The sequence below is a fragment of the Cyprinus carpio genome, chromosome A5 (assembly GCF_018340385.1).
Source record: "Cyprinus carpio isolate SPL01 chromosome A5, ASM1834038v1, whole genome shotgun sequence".
Classification (NCBI taxonomy): domain Eukaryota; kingdom Metazoa; phylum Chordata; class Actinopteri; order Cypriniformes; family Cyprinidae; genus Cyprinus; species Cyprinus carpio.
Window position 1 is genome coordinate 20,694,744 of NC_056576.1, and position 18,151 is coordinate 20,712,894.

Below are 18,151 nucleotides of genomic sequence, written 5' to 3' on the forward strand. Positions count from 1 at the left end.
TGCGTGTAGGTCATTTTTTGGATATTTTTACCTCAATTTTTACACATGGCACCTTTAAAGCAGACGCTAATTTGCATTGCTCTTGGTAGATTGTGTTGGTCATTATGGAAATGATCTAGCTGTGTCTGAGTTCTTTAATTTGTGCATAGTCAGTAAATCACCCGCAGAAATTTCCACTCCCATTATCTCTTTTTTTGGGAGAATTGTGCTCTCACACTAATGTGCCTTGTTTAGTAAATCTGGCCCTATCATTCTAATTTTTCTATATGTGTGAGTTTTATTAAATCAATAAACCTCAAGAAGATTAGTTTCACCATGGTTAAGGGTGTTAAGAATCACACTTACATTGTGATGCATTGATGTAGAATCAGTCGACGTACGGAAATAGGTGTGTACAAACAAAGACGTATTTTACATCTTCAAATGTGGCTCAGATAGCAAAGCCAGAACTATCTATTTTAGAAATTTGAGTTCAACGGAGCACAGGTAATCTCTCTCCCCAAGGCCCCTCAGATCTACAGCTTTAGTCATAATCAGATTGAATCTTCTTTTTGTCTAAGAGGGGGAGGTTAAGAGATAAGGTGTGTAGAAAGCAGAACAGAGAATGGAAAAAAAAGAGACAAAAATTTAAAAAGGTTAGAGACAACCCATCATTCTGGTGAAAAAAAAAAACTTTCAGCAGCTTCTAATAACAGCTATACATGGCCTAAAGCTCAGATGATTTTGAAGGACTTAGAGAAGATAATGTAGCAACCTGTTAGTGGAAATATTGGAAATCTTTTATCTTTTCACACACTGAGCTGTTCTAATCCTCAGTAAAACAAGCTGTAAAGCTGCACTGATCTGAAGAGGAAAGCATTTAGACACACACGCTCACGTAGAATTACATTCACATCATTCTTCATGGTGGCAGTACAGTATAGCAAAAAGTTTGCCTGCTTGCAGATGCCAACAGAGCAACAGAGGAACTTCAGTGCCAGTAGTGACTGAAGGACTTACAGCAGTCAGGAGCAGAGTGCACATTCCTTTCGTGCTTCCCAGGAGCTCCAGCTAACTGTGAATGATGAACCCTGAAATTGTAGTGATCTTTTTCAAATGTGATGATGATGTACAGACTTGACTGACATCATTTTCAGAGGAAGGACCACTGTAAACTTGGTCACCTTACTTGAGTTTAATTGACAAATTATTTTATCTTTATCTTTATCTTTAAAATATATTATTTTTTCAACTATCCTTCATCCTGTCCACCAGTTCATCACAAAGTTTAGCCATATTTTACGTAAACTACATGTAGATATGGAAAAACAGGACAAGTTGCTCTTTCAGGGAAAAAATAAATAAATAAATCATATGGTTCAGTTTTAAAAAATTGTAGAAGTTATATAGATTGCAAAAATATTACAGTAATGATACTGCTTAAAAATAATATTGAGAATCACTTGACTTATTGAATTGCATTAATGTATTTTAGCATTATTGACCTGGAAAAAAAAATATTTACAGAAAGCAGAGTGTCTTTTCATTAGCTACCCTGTAGACAATCTGTAATATATTGAATTAAGAGAATAATTGATTGGATTGGTAATTAGGAGCATATTAATTGTAATGCAATGAGACAGTGTGTCATGTGGGTCAATGCAGTTGTAGAATGGATGTGAATATAACATATTTAATTTATTACAAACATATTTAATTCTCCATATGGCAGAAATGTTTGGTAAAAATCAAGCAGTTAGATAATGTCATGTAATCAAACAGACAGTGAGCACTATTAACAGCAAGATTATATGATGAAATCAGACTTATAGCAATATTTGGTAGTTCTGTATGTTGTCTGAGGGTTGGCATCATCTGAGGTCCTCTGAGGGGTTTGCATCATCTCTTCTCAGGTGTTCGGTTATCTCAGGTCTTTGTAAGGGCTGGATCCAGACTGAAGCTTGTGTAATTCCTAGTAACTACGGGATGCCAATCCCATGGCAGAAACAGAGGAGGAAATAGAGAAAACTTAGCGTAGCTGCTGTTCCAACTAAGCAAAAAATTGTGTGTTCAACCCAAGCAAAAGAATGTTAATGTGCATTTGATCAGATGTAACTGAAGTACAGGGTTATGAGATACATTATGTGAATGCTTGGCTAAAGAGATGTGACTTTAATCTAGATTTAAACAGAGAAAGTGTGTCTTAATCCCAAACATTATCAGGAAGGCTATTCCAGAGTTTGAGAGCCAAATGTGAAAACATTCTACCTCCTTTAGTGGACTTTGCTATCCTAGGAAAAAAGTTTTGTGACCTTAGGGAGCGTGATGGATTCTAGTGTGGTAGAAGACTATTTAGGTAGGAGCTAAACCATTTTGGGCCTTAAAAGTTAGTCATATTTTGTAACTGATACAAAAGTTAATAGGTAGCCAGTGCAGAGTAAAATTGGGGTAATAGGAACACATTTTCTTGACCTGGTAAGGACTCTAGCTGCTGCATTTTGGACTACCTGTAGCTTGTTTATTGAAGATTCAGGACAACCAGCTTTATTTAATAACATTTATTTATTCAATATAACAATTATTTATTTAATATAACATTTGTTTATTTATTTACACTTTATTTTAGCGACCAAGTCTCACTATTACCTAGTTGCTTATCAGCATGCATATTACTAGTATATTGGCTGTTTATTAGTACTTATAAAGCACACATTGATGCCTTTTTCTGCATGACCATATTTTAGTTCCCTTAATCCACCCCATACCTAAACTTAACAACTACCTTACTATTAATAAGCAGCAAATTATGAGCTTATTGAGGCAAACGTCATAGTTTAATAGTTAGTTAACAGTGAGAATTAGTCGCTAAACTAAAGTGTGACCATTTATTTATTAAGTTGTTTATTTATTTCAAATACGCAAATTGCCTCTAATTTGCAAATTGATGAATGTACATTGTGTAAGTTTGTCAGGCGTTGCAGAGTGTACATTTTTTGGTAAATCCCTATAGAATATAAATTCTATTAAGTAAGAAAAAACTATATTTTGCAGTGTATTTTTAGTCAAAATAGATACAAAAGAAAAGTTGCTGGAGCAGCTAAAGAGCAGACGCAGAACCATTGACTCAAGCAATGGAAACAAAAAATGCAACAAGGCTCGAGGCAGGAAGAAAATATTCAGGACTTTAGCTGAGAAAAGTCAGTGCTGTCAATCCCCATATTGAAAACAAAAGCCTAAGTCTTTTTTGTGTAATTTGTAACTTGCCCCTGACAGTTGCAGGTGCTGGTTTCTCTAGGTTCTCTATTTTAAAGAACTTTTGTGTGTAATGACAGTAAAACTGGCTTCTGGTTTTTCAGGAGCAGTGTATGGCACTGCAGGGGATGGCTGGGTATCAGGGCTGTAATTATCAGATGAGGTGTCATTATAACGATGCACCTTGTCACACTTTTAGCAACGGTGGCCCGATGTGCGCATTTTGTGTGTGTGTGCATATGTGTGTGATAAAAGTGTGGTGTCAGATGACTCACATCTTCCTTATTTCCTCTCATGACACATGAGCTCCATTTGTTTGTTTGTTTGTTTTTTTTATAATTTTTTTTTATAAAAAATAGTGAAATCTTTCTGGCTCTAAGTAGACAATTGAGACAGTTCTCAGATCCCCCTGGCTCTGGACTTTGGCCTATTCATTGCTCGTTTTTGATGTATTAATATTTGACTCATAATCTTATCTCTCTTCAGAATTATATAAACTTCACTTAAGAGCCACTGGGAGTTTATAGACAGAAACTTGGAGACAGTTTAACTCAAGGTTTTGGATTGTAGGTGTAGGTATGTTTAAAGTGAAGGTACAGCTCCTTCTCTAGGTGCCTGCATTATGTGGAGGTATCTTTAAATGTATAGAATGGTTGTAGGTGGGTTTTGTGGCGAGATGGTGCCAGACGAACTTCAGCTGTTTAGTGTTACAGTCCTCTCATAACATCTTAACCAGTATAGAAATTATAACTTATAATGGCAGAAATAGTAAAACAGCTGTGGACATTTAATTTAATTTATTTAATTAATTTTTTTGTCTAATTGTAAGTGGGTTGCACCATGGAATGGAAAGGTGTATTTCAACATATCTGCATATAGAAATTAGAGCTGTCAGGGTTTTTTTTTTTTTTTTTTTTAAGAAATTAATAATTTTACTTAGCAAGAACAAATTACATTGATCACAGTGACAGTAAAGGCATTTACAATGTTGCAAAATATTTTAATTTCAAATGAACACTGTTTTTTAATCTATTGATCAAAATAATCTGAGAAAAATATCAGTTTCCATAGACATATTAAGCAACAAACTCTTTTCAAATTGATAATAATAAGAAATGTTTCTTGAGCACCAAATTAGAACATTACAATGATTTCTGAAGGATCATATGACACTGAAGACTGGAGTGTAATGGCTGCTAAAAGAAACAGCTTTGCCATCAGGAATAAATTACTATATTACTGTTTTAATTAAATAAATGCAACCTTGGAGAGTATAAGAGAATTTAAGAGATATGTATATGTGTACTGTATGTGTGTCTGCATAAAGACATCAGGCAAAGCAGATTTACGGCTTTAAACGCACCAACAACACAGATGCTTTTATGTTTATTAAATTCCATTTTTATTTATTTATTTATTTATTTTATTTAAATTTTTTGGTAAACATCTCATCTGGTTTTGATTTTTGTTTTGACTTCTCAGTTAAGAAGTTCTTTCTCCATAAATTACTGATAATGGGAGCCCTGCTGAGGGATTGTGTGTGTGTGTGTGTGTTTGTGACATATCAGGACACAACTTTGTATAATGACATGGGTATGACACAGGTATTACAAGGAGAGGGTGACTTATGAGGACATAACCCATGTCCCCATTTTTCAAAACGCTTATAAACCATACAGAATTAGTTTTTTTGAGAAAGTAAAAATGCAGAAAGTTTTCTGTAAGGGGTAGGGTTAGGTGTAGTGTTTGTGTAGGGTGATAGAATATACAGTTTGTACAGTATAAAAACCATTACGCCTATGGGATGTCCCCACTTTTCACAGAAACAAACGTGTGCGTGTGTGTGTGTGTGTGTGTGTGTGTGTGTGTGTGTGTGTGTGTGTGTGTGTGTGTGTGTGTGTGTGTGGTTTTACTATACTATACTTCGGAGTCAACTATATATTTGCTAAACCTGCCTTTGAAGTCATTTATACAAGTGCGGATTTAGGATAAAAATTAAGTCTTTTTATTCCAAAATGCAAATAGTTTTCTTTTAGCAGTAGTGCTGTGGGTAGGTCTGTAGTCTTTATAATTAGCTTATATTAAAAAAAATTGAAGTCTTTGCTATGCTTGGATATCAAACAGTCAGATTAGATAAATATATTAACTGTTATATTAAGAATATTAAGAACTTTAAACGTATTAGCCTACACGTGTTTAAGAATATCGATGGGTAGTAACAGTGAAAAATGTCCTTTTAAAATATTTTATAGCTTTGGCTAAAAACTGCTGGTGTTTCTTAATTTGTCAGTCTCTTTTCTCATTAAATTTTTGCACATTTCTCCTAACAGAACATATCATATTTCAGGTCCACTTACAGCTCAGACTCATACTTAGACCCCCCCCAACACATTTGGTTTTCTTGTTAATTTGTTTTTGTTTAAGTGTTTAGTTGTGCAACTAAAGCCATCCTGTTGACAAAAACCAGTAGTAGACAGCACACAAGTATGGTTGTAAAACCATCACACACAAACATCTGTTTGTGGTAACTGAGCATCTGAACAGAGCAGATGGCAGTGGACAAGCGGACGGCCCAGCCCACTTCCATGAACCATTTAAATTTTGTGACTCGCGTTTTACCTTTCGGACTCAAATGACACTGTGGATCAATTTACAACTAAATGCATCCTATCTGTGTCTTGCTTACTCACACTGTCATGCTAGCACTATTCTTCGTCTCATCCTTTGTCTTCTTTTTGGTTGTGTTTGTTGGAATTGTTGTCATAGTAAACATCTCAGAAATAATGAGTCCCTGAAGAAATGTGATCAGCTCAATGAAAAAACTGTATATATTTTTTTCTTTACTGCACTGTTTTCTTCACAAAATACCATAATTGTGCAAAACATCACACCTACTCAGAAGTTGTGACAACCGTATAGAGAAATCACACATTCAAACATGACAGAAGAGATAATGTACAGTCAAAAATAAACCCTGACAGGGTGATCAGGTCTTGCATCATCTATCACTTGTGTGGCTTATTTTGTGATTTTAGCTGCAATTTAACATGTCTCTGTCTATTTGAAGTTCTCTCTTACAGGTTTTCTTGCTTAGTCTGTTTTTTCCTGAACATTTTACCTCATTGGAGGGTTTTGTGCTCACTTTTCTTAACCTGCTCCCTCCCAGTCAATTTGATTCAGAAACACATTTTGAGTTTTATCCGCAGAATAAAAAAGGAAAGTCTCTGACAAGTATATAATTATTGTTTCTAAAATGGCCTCTAAGTATTAAGGTTTATTATTATTATTATTATTAAAAAAAATTACACCTTAAAGAGTGGCATTTTTAATTAAAATTGACCATTTTAAAGCAGAGACAAAGAAAGAAAGAAAAAAGTTTTTCAGTTTATAATCACGTTTCTTCACAAACAAGTATTCTAAAATTCTCTATTAGTTGATTTGTTAGTTGTTTGTTCATTCTCACAAATGGTCTGTCAGTTCATGCCTACATTTAAAACACTTTTAAGACTGAAAACTTATAGCATCCAGTTACTTATTCCCGAAAAGTCCCAAAACTGTTTTTCTGCCAGTGAGAGACAGAAATGTTTATGCACATATCTGTCATTATGGCTTAAAGTTCGCATCATTCAAAACTTTTCACAGATTCGGAGTGGAGCCCAGAATGCCAAAAACTCTGAAACAAAACGCTTTCTCTCATGTAACAGTAAACTGTTCACTTATCTTAGCATTCGCTATTGAGTGCTGGCTTCTCACTCATCTGTGAGGTTTTAACACATTCACCTTGTTCCTCCAGTTCCTGCTCAAGATGATTTTGTCAGCGATGCCATTCACCCAATTACTCACCTTCAGAGAAACTCCACTGGATGACTTCACATGTGTTTTCAAAGTTTTGAGTTTCAGAATCGCCCATTTGAGTCAGTTTCATTTTAGAGATAAGGTGATGATGCATCTTCTCTCATGGCTGGCCTTTATCTTTTTAGGAGTACTGGATATGGCGTGTACTTGTTTAAACTTGTATCTGAAGCCATTGCCGTGCAAAGCTGATTTGCACAATCGGTGTATATCTGCCACAGTCCCTACTCTGAATGTTAACATTACAGAATAGATAGAATTATAGGTCTTCCTTTTAATTTTCAGTCTTTCTTGCGCCTGTTTGAAACTGAAGCAAGCTCAGACATATGCTTCATATCTCAGTTCTACTCAATACTGAAGACACATCAGCAAAATGAGCAAAGATAGGTGCAAGAGACAGTGTTTTGCAGCAGCATTTTTTGCTTTATTTGCCATCCACATTATATTTGTGCTTGTATTAGCCGGAATGGCAGATTTATTCTATGTGTCTTTTGAAGAGAGAATGTCGGTGGTGGTGTCTTTGGTACCTTTCCACAAGTTTACTGCAAACCCATAGGCTTTTGATAAACTATCTCAGGATAAAATTATAATTTCACTCTCTCCCCTTCACTATCTCTTTACCACACTTCATTTTAGACCACAAGCAGAGAGGCTCCAGTCGCTCGTCAGCAAAATTGGAGCCTCCTTTTTGTGGGGATCTCAGAGGACTGATTCATTTTCATTTTGAGCTTGTCCTCTTAGCCAGCAATGAAGAGCTTTTTAAGCATTTAAATCAGCTGCCTCACAGATTATTCCTTTTTTTTTTTTTTTTAATAGAACTTGCTTTTTACATTTTGGATCGGCGTTCGTAATGCGCCATTAAAGTCTAAATCATCTCAACGGATTTTGTTCCTCACCCAAATGCTGCCCATTGAATAATGAGCATCTCTGATTTATAATTCAGAGTGGAAACTGTGAGTGTTAGGCATCATAACAAAACCACAGGCACTCTCTGGAGCAGAAGCTAAACTGTTGCTACTGTAGCAACTAATTAAAGCACATGCACGCACACACTCATATTTACATCTTCATTTAATTCACTTTATTAGCAGCAGCCTCAGAATACAGATGCTTTTACTCTGTTGTGCGTAGTTAATGGGTGTTTCTGGTGCAAGAACGTACATCCACAAGTATTAGGCAAAACACATGTTTTGCATCCTTGATTGTAGTTCTGCTCCACCTTACTGAAATCTATCAACACAATTCCGCTAATCCTGTCAAGTCCTTTGTTGTAGTGGCAGCTGAGGAAAAAGCAAATTGGTCTCGGGTGTGTTTTGTGGCCGGGGATCTTTCTTTGTGCTGACTGGCAGGAGAAAATGTGGCGGAGAGACTAGCCGTCGCAGTGCAGCTTTTATCCTTTGAATAGAGATATTCAAGAGCAGAAATAAGATCATGCCAACCTCATTATTTAGAGACCACCTGGTTCATTGCCTCCTAAATAATATGTGCTAGATAAAATAAAGAAGTGTTCGAGATTAATAATGTGTTCTTGTGCAGGCTGAATTTACAAAGCAGTACTCCCACTCTGTTTTTTACCATATATTGCTTTTGTTCTGTGCCGCAGCCCGCAAGCTGAGGAAGATCGGACAGATGAAAGGTCCGGAGGAGGTCGGCCCCATTCAGGGCCCATCAGAGACAGCCCAGTGCATGTCGCCTAAGCCAAGCCTGACGTTCCACTCACAGTTGATCTTCCTGAACATCCTGGAGGCCATCGAGCCCGAGGTGGTGAACGCCGGCCATGATCATGCTCAGCCTGACTCAGCAGCTGCTCTCCTCACCAGCCTTAACGAGCTGGGAGAGAGGCAACTTGTCAAGGTAGTGAAGTGGGCCAAAGGACTTCCAGGTAATTTAAGCATATCAAATTTTCACTTATTTCAGTTACACTGTTTTGCTTTTTATAAAGGGGTCAGTGACATGATTGGACACAAATTTGATTACACCTCTTCTATGATGAGCATGTTTTCATTTCTGGATCAAAAATTTATTTTGATATGTTTTTAATGGAGATATAATCAAATAGGTCAAGATATCACAGTTAAGAAAAAGCCTTGATAAAAAACAAACAAAAAAAACAAAACATTTTTTGAAAGAATGCTGTAGTTTGAATTCGGTTATTTTTTGAAGTATTTTGATATATTAATTTATTATTATTTATTTGAAAAAAAAAACAACAACTATATTTCAACAACACTGCTTTACTGCTTATTATTTAAAACCTTTTGTCCACCAAATTAGAGTCATGTGGTCCAGCATCATGCAGAAACATTAAGCAGGTAATAAGAGGACCCCTGCAGATCCTCATGTTTTTTTTTTTTAAGATCAGTCAGTCTCTTACATCTGATCATTTGACTTTTTCATTACAAGACAGGGTTAGTAAAATGTTATGGGATGCAACCAAACACTTATAAACACTTGATATATATATATGAATTAATAGTTCATGATATTTGCAAAAAAGTAGTAGTAAAAATAATAACAATAACTTTTTACCTTCAACAATATAATATAAAATATTTCTGAAAATAATTATTAAAATGCGTATACTAGTGTTTTTAAAGTGTAATGAAAATATATGTTTTTACTCTTTTTTTTTTAATTAAATGTTTTTAAAAACCATATGAAACCAGCCATGAATACAAAAAGTCATTTTATGTAGAAACTAGATTTTAAAGGATCTTTCTTTTTCTTTATCTGTAACACACTTAATATTCATTGACACAATAGTATAATAACAAGATGGAGACCCTGCCTGGTGAAGTCGGGACATCGGTGGAGAGTTATTTTTTTCTCAGTGATTTAATTATGGTTTGTATTTGCAATTCAGAGTCTTGAGAGGTGTTGTATAATGCACTTCATTCTAATGGGTTTGATAAATCCAAGCAAAGGCAGACATCAGTCATACTAAAATATTAAAGCATCAAATACTGAGAGAAAAACAGCAGTAGGGGCCATAGAGAGAGAAAGGGGTGTGGCTTGACACAAACTGTTTTTTGAAGCTTATAGTGTGACAGTGTGTGATTGGTTGATGAAATCATGGAGATGTGATTTGTTGCGGTTTTCCAATTTCCTGTTATTGATAGCATTATTAAAACTGTGAGGCCTGGCATTTTAATCTCCACTGAATCCAGTGATGAATGTGTTATGCGGGAAGAGAGATCAAGTTTATCCCAGAAAGTTAAGCGTGTTTCCTCTTTGTTTCCTGAAAGCGGTGCATAGGCTGCCTGGTCTTCAACAAATTGTTTTGTTTGGTTTGTTTGGTTGGACATGCATATATATATATGAAGTCTGATTCATGGCATGAGCTGAAGGAGCTGAAATAGAGTTGTAAATGAATTTTTCTGAGAGAAAAAAAGTGCCCAAGCAGCTGACAAACTAAGCTATAGGTAGCAAGCACAAACCACAAATATCTCTCCCATCTTTTCTGTCTCTCAGGTTTCCGTAACCTGCATGTGGATGATCAGATGACGGTCATACAACACACCTGGATGGGAGTGATGGTCTTTGCTCTGGGTTGGAGGTCCTACAAAAACGCCAATGCGCGGATGCTGTACTTCGCGCCGGACCTGGTCTTCAATGAGTCAGTCTCATTCTCTTTCACATCCGCTCTGCTCTTATTTGCCTGTTTTCTTTTGTGTCCGGCACCCATCTGTGTTCTGCATTGTTGACTTCTCTCTCTTCTCTCTCTTATTCCATTTTCTTCTTCTGTCCATTTGTTTGTCTTTTGTAAATTTACTAATCCATCTTTCCTCACACTCATTTTTCTTTCTTTTCTCCTCAGTGGCCCTTTCTCTACCTTATTCCATCTCTCTCTCTCTCTCTCTCTCTCTCTCTCGTGCAGGTACATATCTTGTACTTCATGCACACAATAACAGTCTTGTCATGGATGCTTCCAAGATTCATTTATAATTTACTGCTGGCTTATTATGGTGTGGAGGATCTTTGTCACAAACACAATCCCAGGAGAGATTGGATTTTTTGGGGGGCTCATATGCTCTCAATGGCCTTTTTCACCAATATCTGAAATAGAAGACTTACTTCCTAAATGCATCTTGGCCATATCCCATACCACTACTGCTGACAGAAATTGTGTTTTAGGCATGAAATACATTTCATTTAGTGAGAGATTTGGGAGTCATTAGCTGACTGACCACATTATTCAGTAGTCAGTACTGTTTTGTAATTAGCGGGTGTTAAAAAGTTGTTTTTGTCAGATGTTTCTTTGTTTGCTTCTTTCTCTCTGTGTATGTCAAATAATCTGCCCCCTATTTGTCAGTCGTAGGATGCATATCTCCAGCATGTACGAGCACTGTGTTCAGATGAAGCACCTCTCGCAGGAGTTTGTGCTGCTGCAGGTCACACAGGAAGAGTTCCTCTGCATGAAGGCCCTCCTTCTTTTCAGCATCAGTAAGTCTACTGCTGTGTGTGTGTGTGTGTGTTCAGAACAGACTTTTTCTGCCAATGTGCTAATGGATACTAACTCCTAATGACAGATTAAAAATAATCATAATAATAATTAGAGGCATATTTTCTGTTTTCTGTTGTGAGAAAGATAAGATGGAAACTAATCTATATGTAAACGTATATCTAAAATGTCTATATCCAGCGTCTTGAATTGGTGACATAAGCCTGTCCAGAAAACTTTTACACTGTATTCAGCAAATCAACAATTTTTTTTTACATTCTTGTGAATTGATATTTAATCATTGCAGTATCAAATATTTTAAATATTTTTTAATGCCAAAACCTCAAATTGTGTTGGCGTTTATATTGTTGTGTTTTCAACTCTGTTATTGTGTGATTTTCCCGGTTTATGCATGATTTTAAATATTTAATTATAAATTATATAATTTTTTTTGAACAAATTTTTTAGCCGCTGCTAAGTGATAGCTTAATTTAGACATAATTTGATATTTTATTTTATTTATGCTATTTTTATATTATTGATAAGCCCTATTTATGTAATTTAATGTTGATGCTAGAAAATATTAACTACATAAAATATAGTCATTGAAACTGCATAAATGTCCTACATTATGGTAACAGGGTCACAAAAGTTTCAAACCTCTTATTAAATGTATAGAAAATAAAGCCCATATAAAATTTAGTTTGACCTCCTGAAGGTTAAGTACTTCCTTTCACCAGGCATTTATTAAAAAAAAGCAAGAAGTAACTTTTTTAAACTTAAAGTTTGCAGATTATTTTAAGAGCTCCCTTCGTACACTATATGTAGTGTATTTGCTATTTGTATTAAAAACAAACAGCACCATTATCACAGTACAGCAACACAACATAAGTACATTTTAATGACATGTTCTTTTTCCAAGTGTATGCAAGTACAGTATGGATGCAAGTTTAGGTGAACCTTTTATTTCTGTTACTGCAGTTCCAGTGGAAGGGCTGAAGAGTCAGAAGTATTTTGATGAGCTGCGTCTGACATATATAAACGAGCTTGATCGTTTAATCAACTATGGCAGGAAGACCAACTGCGCCATGCGCTTCCATCAGCTGACCCGATTGATGGATTCACTGCAACCAGTTAGTAACACATGCACAAAAAACACATAGAGACACCATACACCAAGCATAATGATTTGTGTGTTACATGCAATATTGGCCCCATGAGACCCTACCGTTCAAATGTTTGGCGTCAGTAATATTAATTAATACTTTTATTCAGCAAGGATTCATTAAGTTAATCAAAAGTAACAGTAAAGGCTTTAACATAGTGACAGAACATTTCAATGTTAAATAATAACAATGTCAAATATTTCACAAGATGTTTTTTTGTCAAGTAAATGCAGCCTTTGTGAGCATAAGAGACTTCTTTCAAAACATTACAAAATCTTACCGACCTCAAACTTTTGAACAGTAATATACGTATATGTCCATACACAAATAAGACAATTACAGGCAAATTCACTAAAAAGTTGTGCTACTTTTGTATGCATGCATATTGTTCATTAACCATCTGCAATCCAGTTTAATCAAGTGCTAAATGCACTGAAATATCCTGCACTATATTTCAATTAATTTGTTGTCATTTTTTCCAGTGCAAACACACCATTCTATGTAAATTAGGCTCATTATTGATGCACCTTATTCACAATACTCAGCCCTGTTTGCATTTGGCAGTTGCTTTGATCTGAAGCGACATCCGACAAATTTTTTGCTGTGTTTGCGCCATTAACTGATTTGCATAATTCCTTTAGTAAATCTGATTCTAAAACAACACAGGCAGCACATGGAAATAATGACACAATTGACAGCCACAATTCATTCTTAGTGAATTCTTCCTTAAACATGCTATGATTTTCTCTGTCCCTTCAGTTTTTCATTTTGTCATTTTGCTTATTCTTGTCTCTCCTTTCCCCTCTTTATCTCTCTCTCTTTCTCTCCCTCACCCAGATTGTTCAGAAGTTGCACCAGTTCACCTTTGACCTCTTTGTCCAAGCTCGGTCCCTGCCCACAAAGGTGTGCTTTCCTGAAATGATTGCAGAAATAATCTCGGTCCAGGTGCCAAAGATCCTCGCTGGCCTGTCTAAACCAATCCTGTTTCACAAATGACGAGACTACACCCCTGAACAACTCATCCATACCAACCCCACCCAGGCCATATGAGCCAGTCAGTTTGGTCTGATCCAGTTTGATCCAGCCTAAACCAGCCTGCCATGCTTTTAATCTGGACTCGAATTGAGCGATGGGACTGAACGATACTGATTTTTTTGATTTTCCATTTTTTAGAATTCCCCCCCTCTCTCCATCCCTCCCTCCATTTCTATATCAGTCTCATCTCTCTCTCCTTTTGAAAAATGGCCCTGAAAAGTAGAGGGACCATTACATCATTACAGTTGTCTATCTTCTCCTCAGAGATCATTTGAGCTCATTTTCTCAAACTGACAGCATGGCGTGAAGCAGGTTTTGTTCTTTCTTTCGACCAACAGTTATCCTTCAAGAGTTACAGCGTGTTGCCTGGTGGACAGGTTGGGAAAAAAAATTATCACTGAAGTTTCATCTGAGCCCTTAATCAAAAAAAAAAACACAACCGGACATTATGCAGATCTCTAACAGAGTCTGTGACCTGCCTCCTCTCTATGCATCGCAGTATAAAAAGGTTTTATTTATTGTCCATGACTTGAGAGATCAGGAGAAGCAAAGCAGTATGCATAGAGAAATACATCCGAACATGACACAAACGGTGACAGGATCTCTTCGCTTGTGACTTTTACTCTTGTGAGTTAAACAACACACTACTAAATAGAGTATTGTAGTATTACAACAGTGTTTCAGTACTGCAGGCTGGTTATCACTCTCCTCCCTGCTTTATTAGTTTATTGATTGTAAAACAAGTGCTTCATTCATTTCTTATGAAATGTAGAGGCTCTTTAAAAGCTTTTAAAAGAGGCATCATTCTTTTGGGATCAGAAAATTTGAGACTTTTTCATTTAATTGAAAATCTGTCACAGTTGGGTTTTGCCACTAAGAATAAAAGAACAGCACAATAAATTTAAGAAAAATGTCATCAAGAGTTGTCTTCTCCAGACAGCAGACTTTCGTTAAGACGGGGCTCAGTGCCCTCTTTTGCAACCTGGAAATTTAAGTGCAGGTTTTGGGGTATACTGTTGACAGTTTGTACATAAATACAGCAACGCCTGGGTCAACAAAGATCTTCAAATATATACACATATATATATATAAATCTATGCATGCTGTCTTCATATCCATCAACAAAACAACAGACAATTGCATGATAAAGCCCTAGATATTCAAACAAACCAAACTGCATTTCCAGTAAGCTAAATGGATATTGTTAGGAAACAGGACTGTTTCCGATAAGGCTCTTATGAAGTTGCTCTCTCTCTTTCTCTTTCACTGTCCTTAATGGAAAATTTGGCAAGGTAATGTTCTTGTATATATATCTGTAAAAGTTAAGCGTGGTCCTTTTAAATCTTTCTATGTGCTAATGTTTGGATGTAGTCAATAGTTTTACAGTACAGTTTCCTCTTTCCTTTATAGTAAGTGCCACTGAGGGATTTGTATTTCTCCGCGCTAGCAATAAGCAATCACATGCTTAACACACTCTTTTAACGGGCTCTTTAAGAATACCAAAACATGCTTCAAATGGTGCACAGCTTTAAAAAAAAAAAAAAAAAAAATTAAAATACACTAAAAACGAGCTATGCGTATGTGCTAACGCTGGACTGTTATTTTTTCAGAAACTCGTACCAAATATCTTAATCACCAGCATCAACTGTCGCAAATCAACGACAAGTGGTGCTAAAGTACTCCTCTTTATTAACGAGGGTGTAAACCGGATGGTTCACCCAAAAAATGAAAATTCTGTCATCATTTACAACATTTTAAGTTGTTCTAAACCTGTAGTAGTTGTTTCTCTCTCTCTGTTGAACACACAAGACGACGTTGGTAAGCAAGCAGATATTTGCTGGTTGTTGGGGGGATTTGGCTGGGGGTCTGGAAATACATTGGAAGTCTTTTTTTTTTTTTTACCAACCTTCTTCAGAATATCTTTGTGTTCAACAGAAGAAAGAAACTAGGCTACTATAGGATTGGAAATACTTGAGGGTGAGTAAATAATTTTCATTTATGGGTGAACAATCCCTTTAAACGAGACAAAAGACAAAACAAACAAAAAAAAAAAAAAAAAAAAAAAAAAAAAAAAAAAAAAGGCATATGTGTTTTTACTCCGCTTTCGCTTCAATTAAAGCGTTCTCTATTTATCTGTCAGAATGGAACATCTTTACTCGCTTTCCTCATACTCCGGCGCAGCGCGTGTTTTCTAGACGTCGTGTCAACTTCTTCCCTCCGCACGCTCTCCGTTTCTAAATGATTGAATAATGCCTGCAGCGTTATGTATGTAGATTACTCTTTAAAGAGCCCTAAAATCGTGGCGCTGTGTTGTCTTTGTCAGGACTGGGGTGACCTGGGGTGTACTTTCGGCAGAGCACTGAGTTTTCCGCTGAGTTGAGACGACGAGATGTGGTTTAACTGCTCGAGCTCTTGTCGCCGCGGAGCATGTTGACGGTTTAAATGTGCCAGGCAGAGAATAGGCTGTCAGAGACAGCTCCTCTGCGCTGACAGCACCGAGCTCCGCGCAATTACACGCAGGTGTTTACCCATTTAGACGACCCAAAAGCACTCATTAGAATTTGCAGAACTCCAAACTGCACTTTTACCCTGCCAAAAAAGAACTCATGACTTTCACCACAAACCTGCAGCACTTTAGGACAGAGCCGAAGCCAAAGTCTAATCACAAAGTCGTTCATTAGCCGGCGGACTTTCGGAGGGGGCACTTGCATGTTAAACAGATATAGTTCGTTCATACTCGACATCGCGAGAGACGCGCTCTCTCGCTGTCTTATAATATTGTCTGTTTGTAATGTCAGTCAGATGTAACAGCTCGTTTGGCTCGCGCAGTGCTCGTGATCCGACTCGTGCTTGAATGACCCATAAGCTGCTTTGTGACTTTCTTAACACATCTCCTATGAGCTATGATGTAGAACTTTGCGTGTTGGTTTTCAATTAAAGTCATAGGGTTTACTGTTAATGTGTGCGGTTTGGTCAACCAATAGCAAAAGCATATGTGTGTGTTTATATGCGCTCTTGTAAATCTGTTAGCAGGCACTGCTCGGCCGCCCTTAGGTAGGCCTACAAAAGGGAAGAAAGCAAAAAGGGCCTTTTTTTTGGTGTCTTTTGCAAAATACTGAATTTGGCCTGTGTTGATGACAAAAAAAGGTTTGCTTGGATCCTACCAATGTTTCTACTCTCACATGAACAAGAGAACCTGGAGTCTTAATAACAGTCTGCATGTCACCAGGATGCTTCCTGTGGTTATAAACTGTTCTTTCTACTTGGGGGAAAAAATGTTACCAAAAGATTTTTCACTGATATATTTTCCCCAGCAATGAGGAAAGTAACTTTGGTTTCTAATGTGTATTATCTTGTATGTTGAACTGAGAGCACCACACTGGTTTACAGAAACTAAATGTAGTGAAACCATATGAATTGTTTGCCGGCAGAGTTGTATCTATTTATGTCCTGTTTCAGCTTTGTAAACCATATAAAAACTCCCAAATATGTAACAAAGACTTGGTTTTTTAACTTTCTTCGCTGGCTGATACAAGCAATTACACAACTAATCATTAGTGAATGCTTTTTTACAGCTTTTTTTTCTCTGGTGTGAATAATTCCTGTCTTTTCCTGGTGTTAAGGGATATTTTTTGCTTTTCCATATGCAGAAGGAGAAGCTAGATAGTTTGGCTTTATGTGACTAGAAGAGGAAATTCTGGCTTCTTAAATGATGTTTGTTACTTAAATCTTTGTAACTTTATAGTCTTTTTTACAGCAGTTGTGTGTATGTGTGAGTGGGTGAGTGTGTGTGTGTGTGTGTGTGTGTGTGTGTGCGTGCATGCATGCTTTTCGCAGATTATTTAGTACTGCTATGTAGTGTTGTATTGACAGTTGTTAACTGACGATTTCTTTCGAGCAGTTTGCGAACTGATTTTTACTCATGGAAAATCGCTTATCTGATTCTTGTTGTGTAGAGCCTGTGTAAATCTAGTTTGTTTGTGTTTTACCGCTTTCAATTCAATAAAAAACATTTGAAAATCTTGAAAGTTGTTCTCTGCAACTTTTTCGTGAGACACAATCTGAATGGGTGGACCTAAACAATATCATGCAAAAGCAATTGGGCACGAGAAGCGTTTCTGTGGTGGGAACTTATCTAAACTGTTTAGGCTGTGACTTTTTTTTGCACTTCAGATTTTGGCTGATGCGCAGCTGTTCGAATTCAACTGGATTCCAGAGGTTTGTTCTTCATATTATCACAAGGCCATTTCATTGTATAGATTTATTTCTACTCTGGGTCAGCTCAGTGCATTTTTACCTATGGCTTTTGTTCATAATAAAAACAAACACACTTCATCTTTTTTTTTTTTTTTTTTTTTTTTTTTTTTTTTTAATAAAGTTGCATTTTCTTGAAGAAGTACATAAAAAAAAACAAGGTTTAGTGACT

General features: G+C 36.5%; 1 protein-coding gene across 1 annotated transcript in view; it reads left to right on the forward strand.

Moving 5' to 3' along the window:
• Positions 1-17,749, forward strand: part of LOC109056560 (androgen receptor-like) — a 78,219-nt gene extending 60,470 nt beyond the window's left edge. Inside the window, exons 4-8 of the mRNA XM_042756380.1 lie at positions 8,687-8,965; positions 10,555-10,699; positions 11,396-11,526; positions 12,506-12,657; positions 13,528-17,749. Of these exons, the coding sequence (XP_042612314.1) occupies positions 8,687-8,965; positions 10,555-10,699; positions 11,396-11,526; positions 12,506-12,657; positions 13,528-13,686 (866 nt within the window). The 3' untranslated portion in view covers positions 13,687-17,749. The remainder of the gene's footprint in view (positions 1-8,686; positions 8,966-10,554; positions 10,700-11,395; positions 11,527-12,505; positions 12,658-13,527) is intronic.
• The last annotated feature ends 402 nt before the right edge of the window (positions 17,750-18,151 follow it).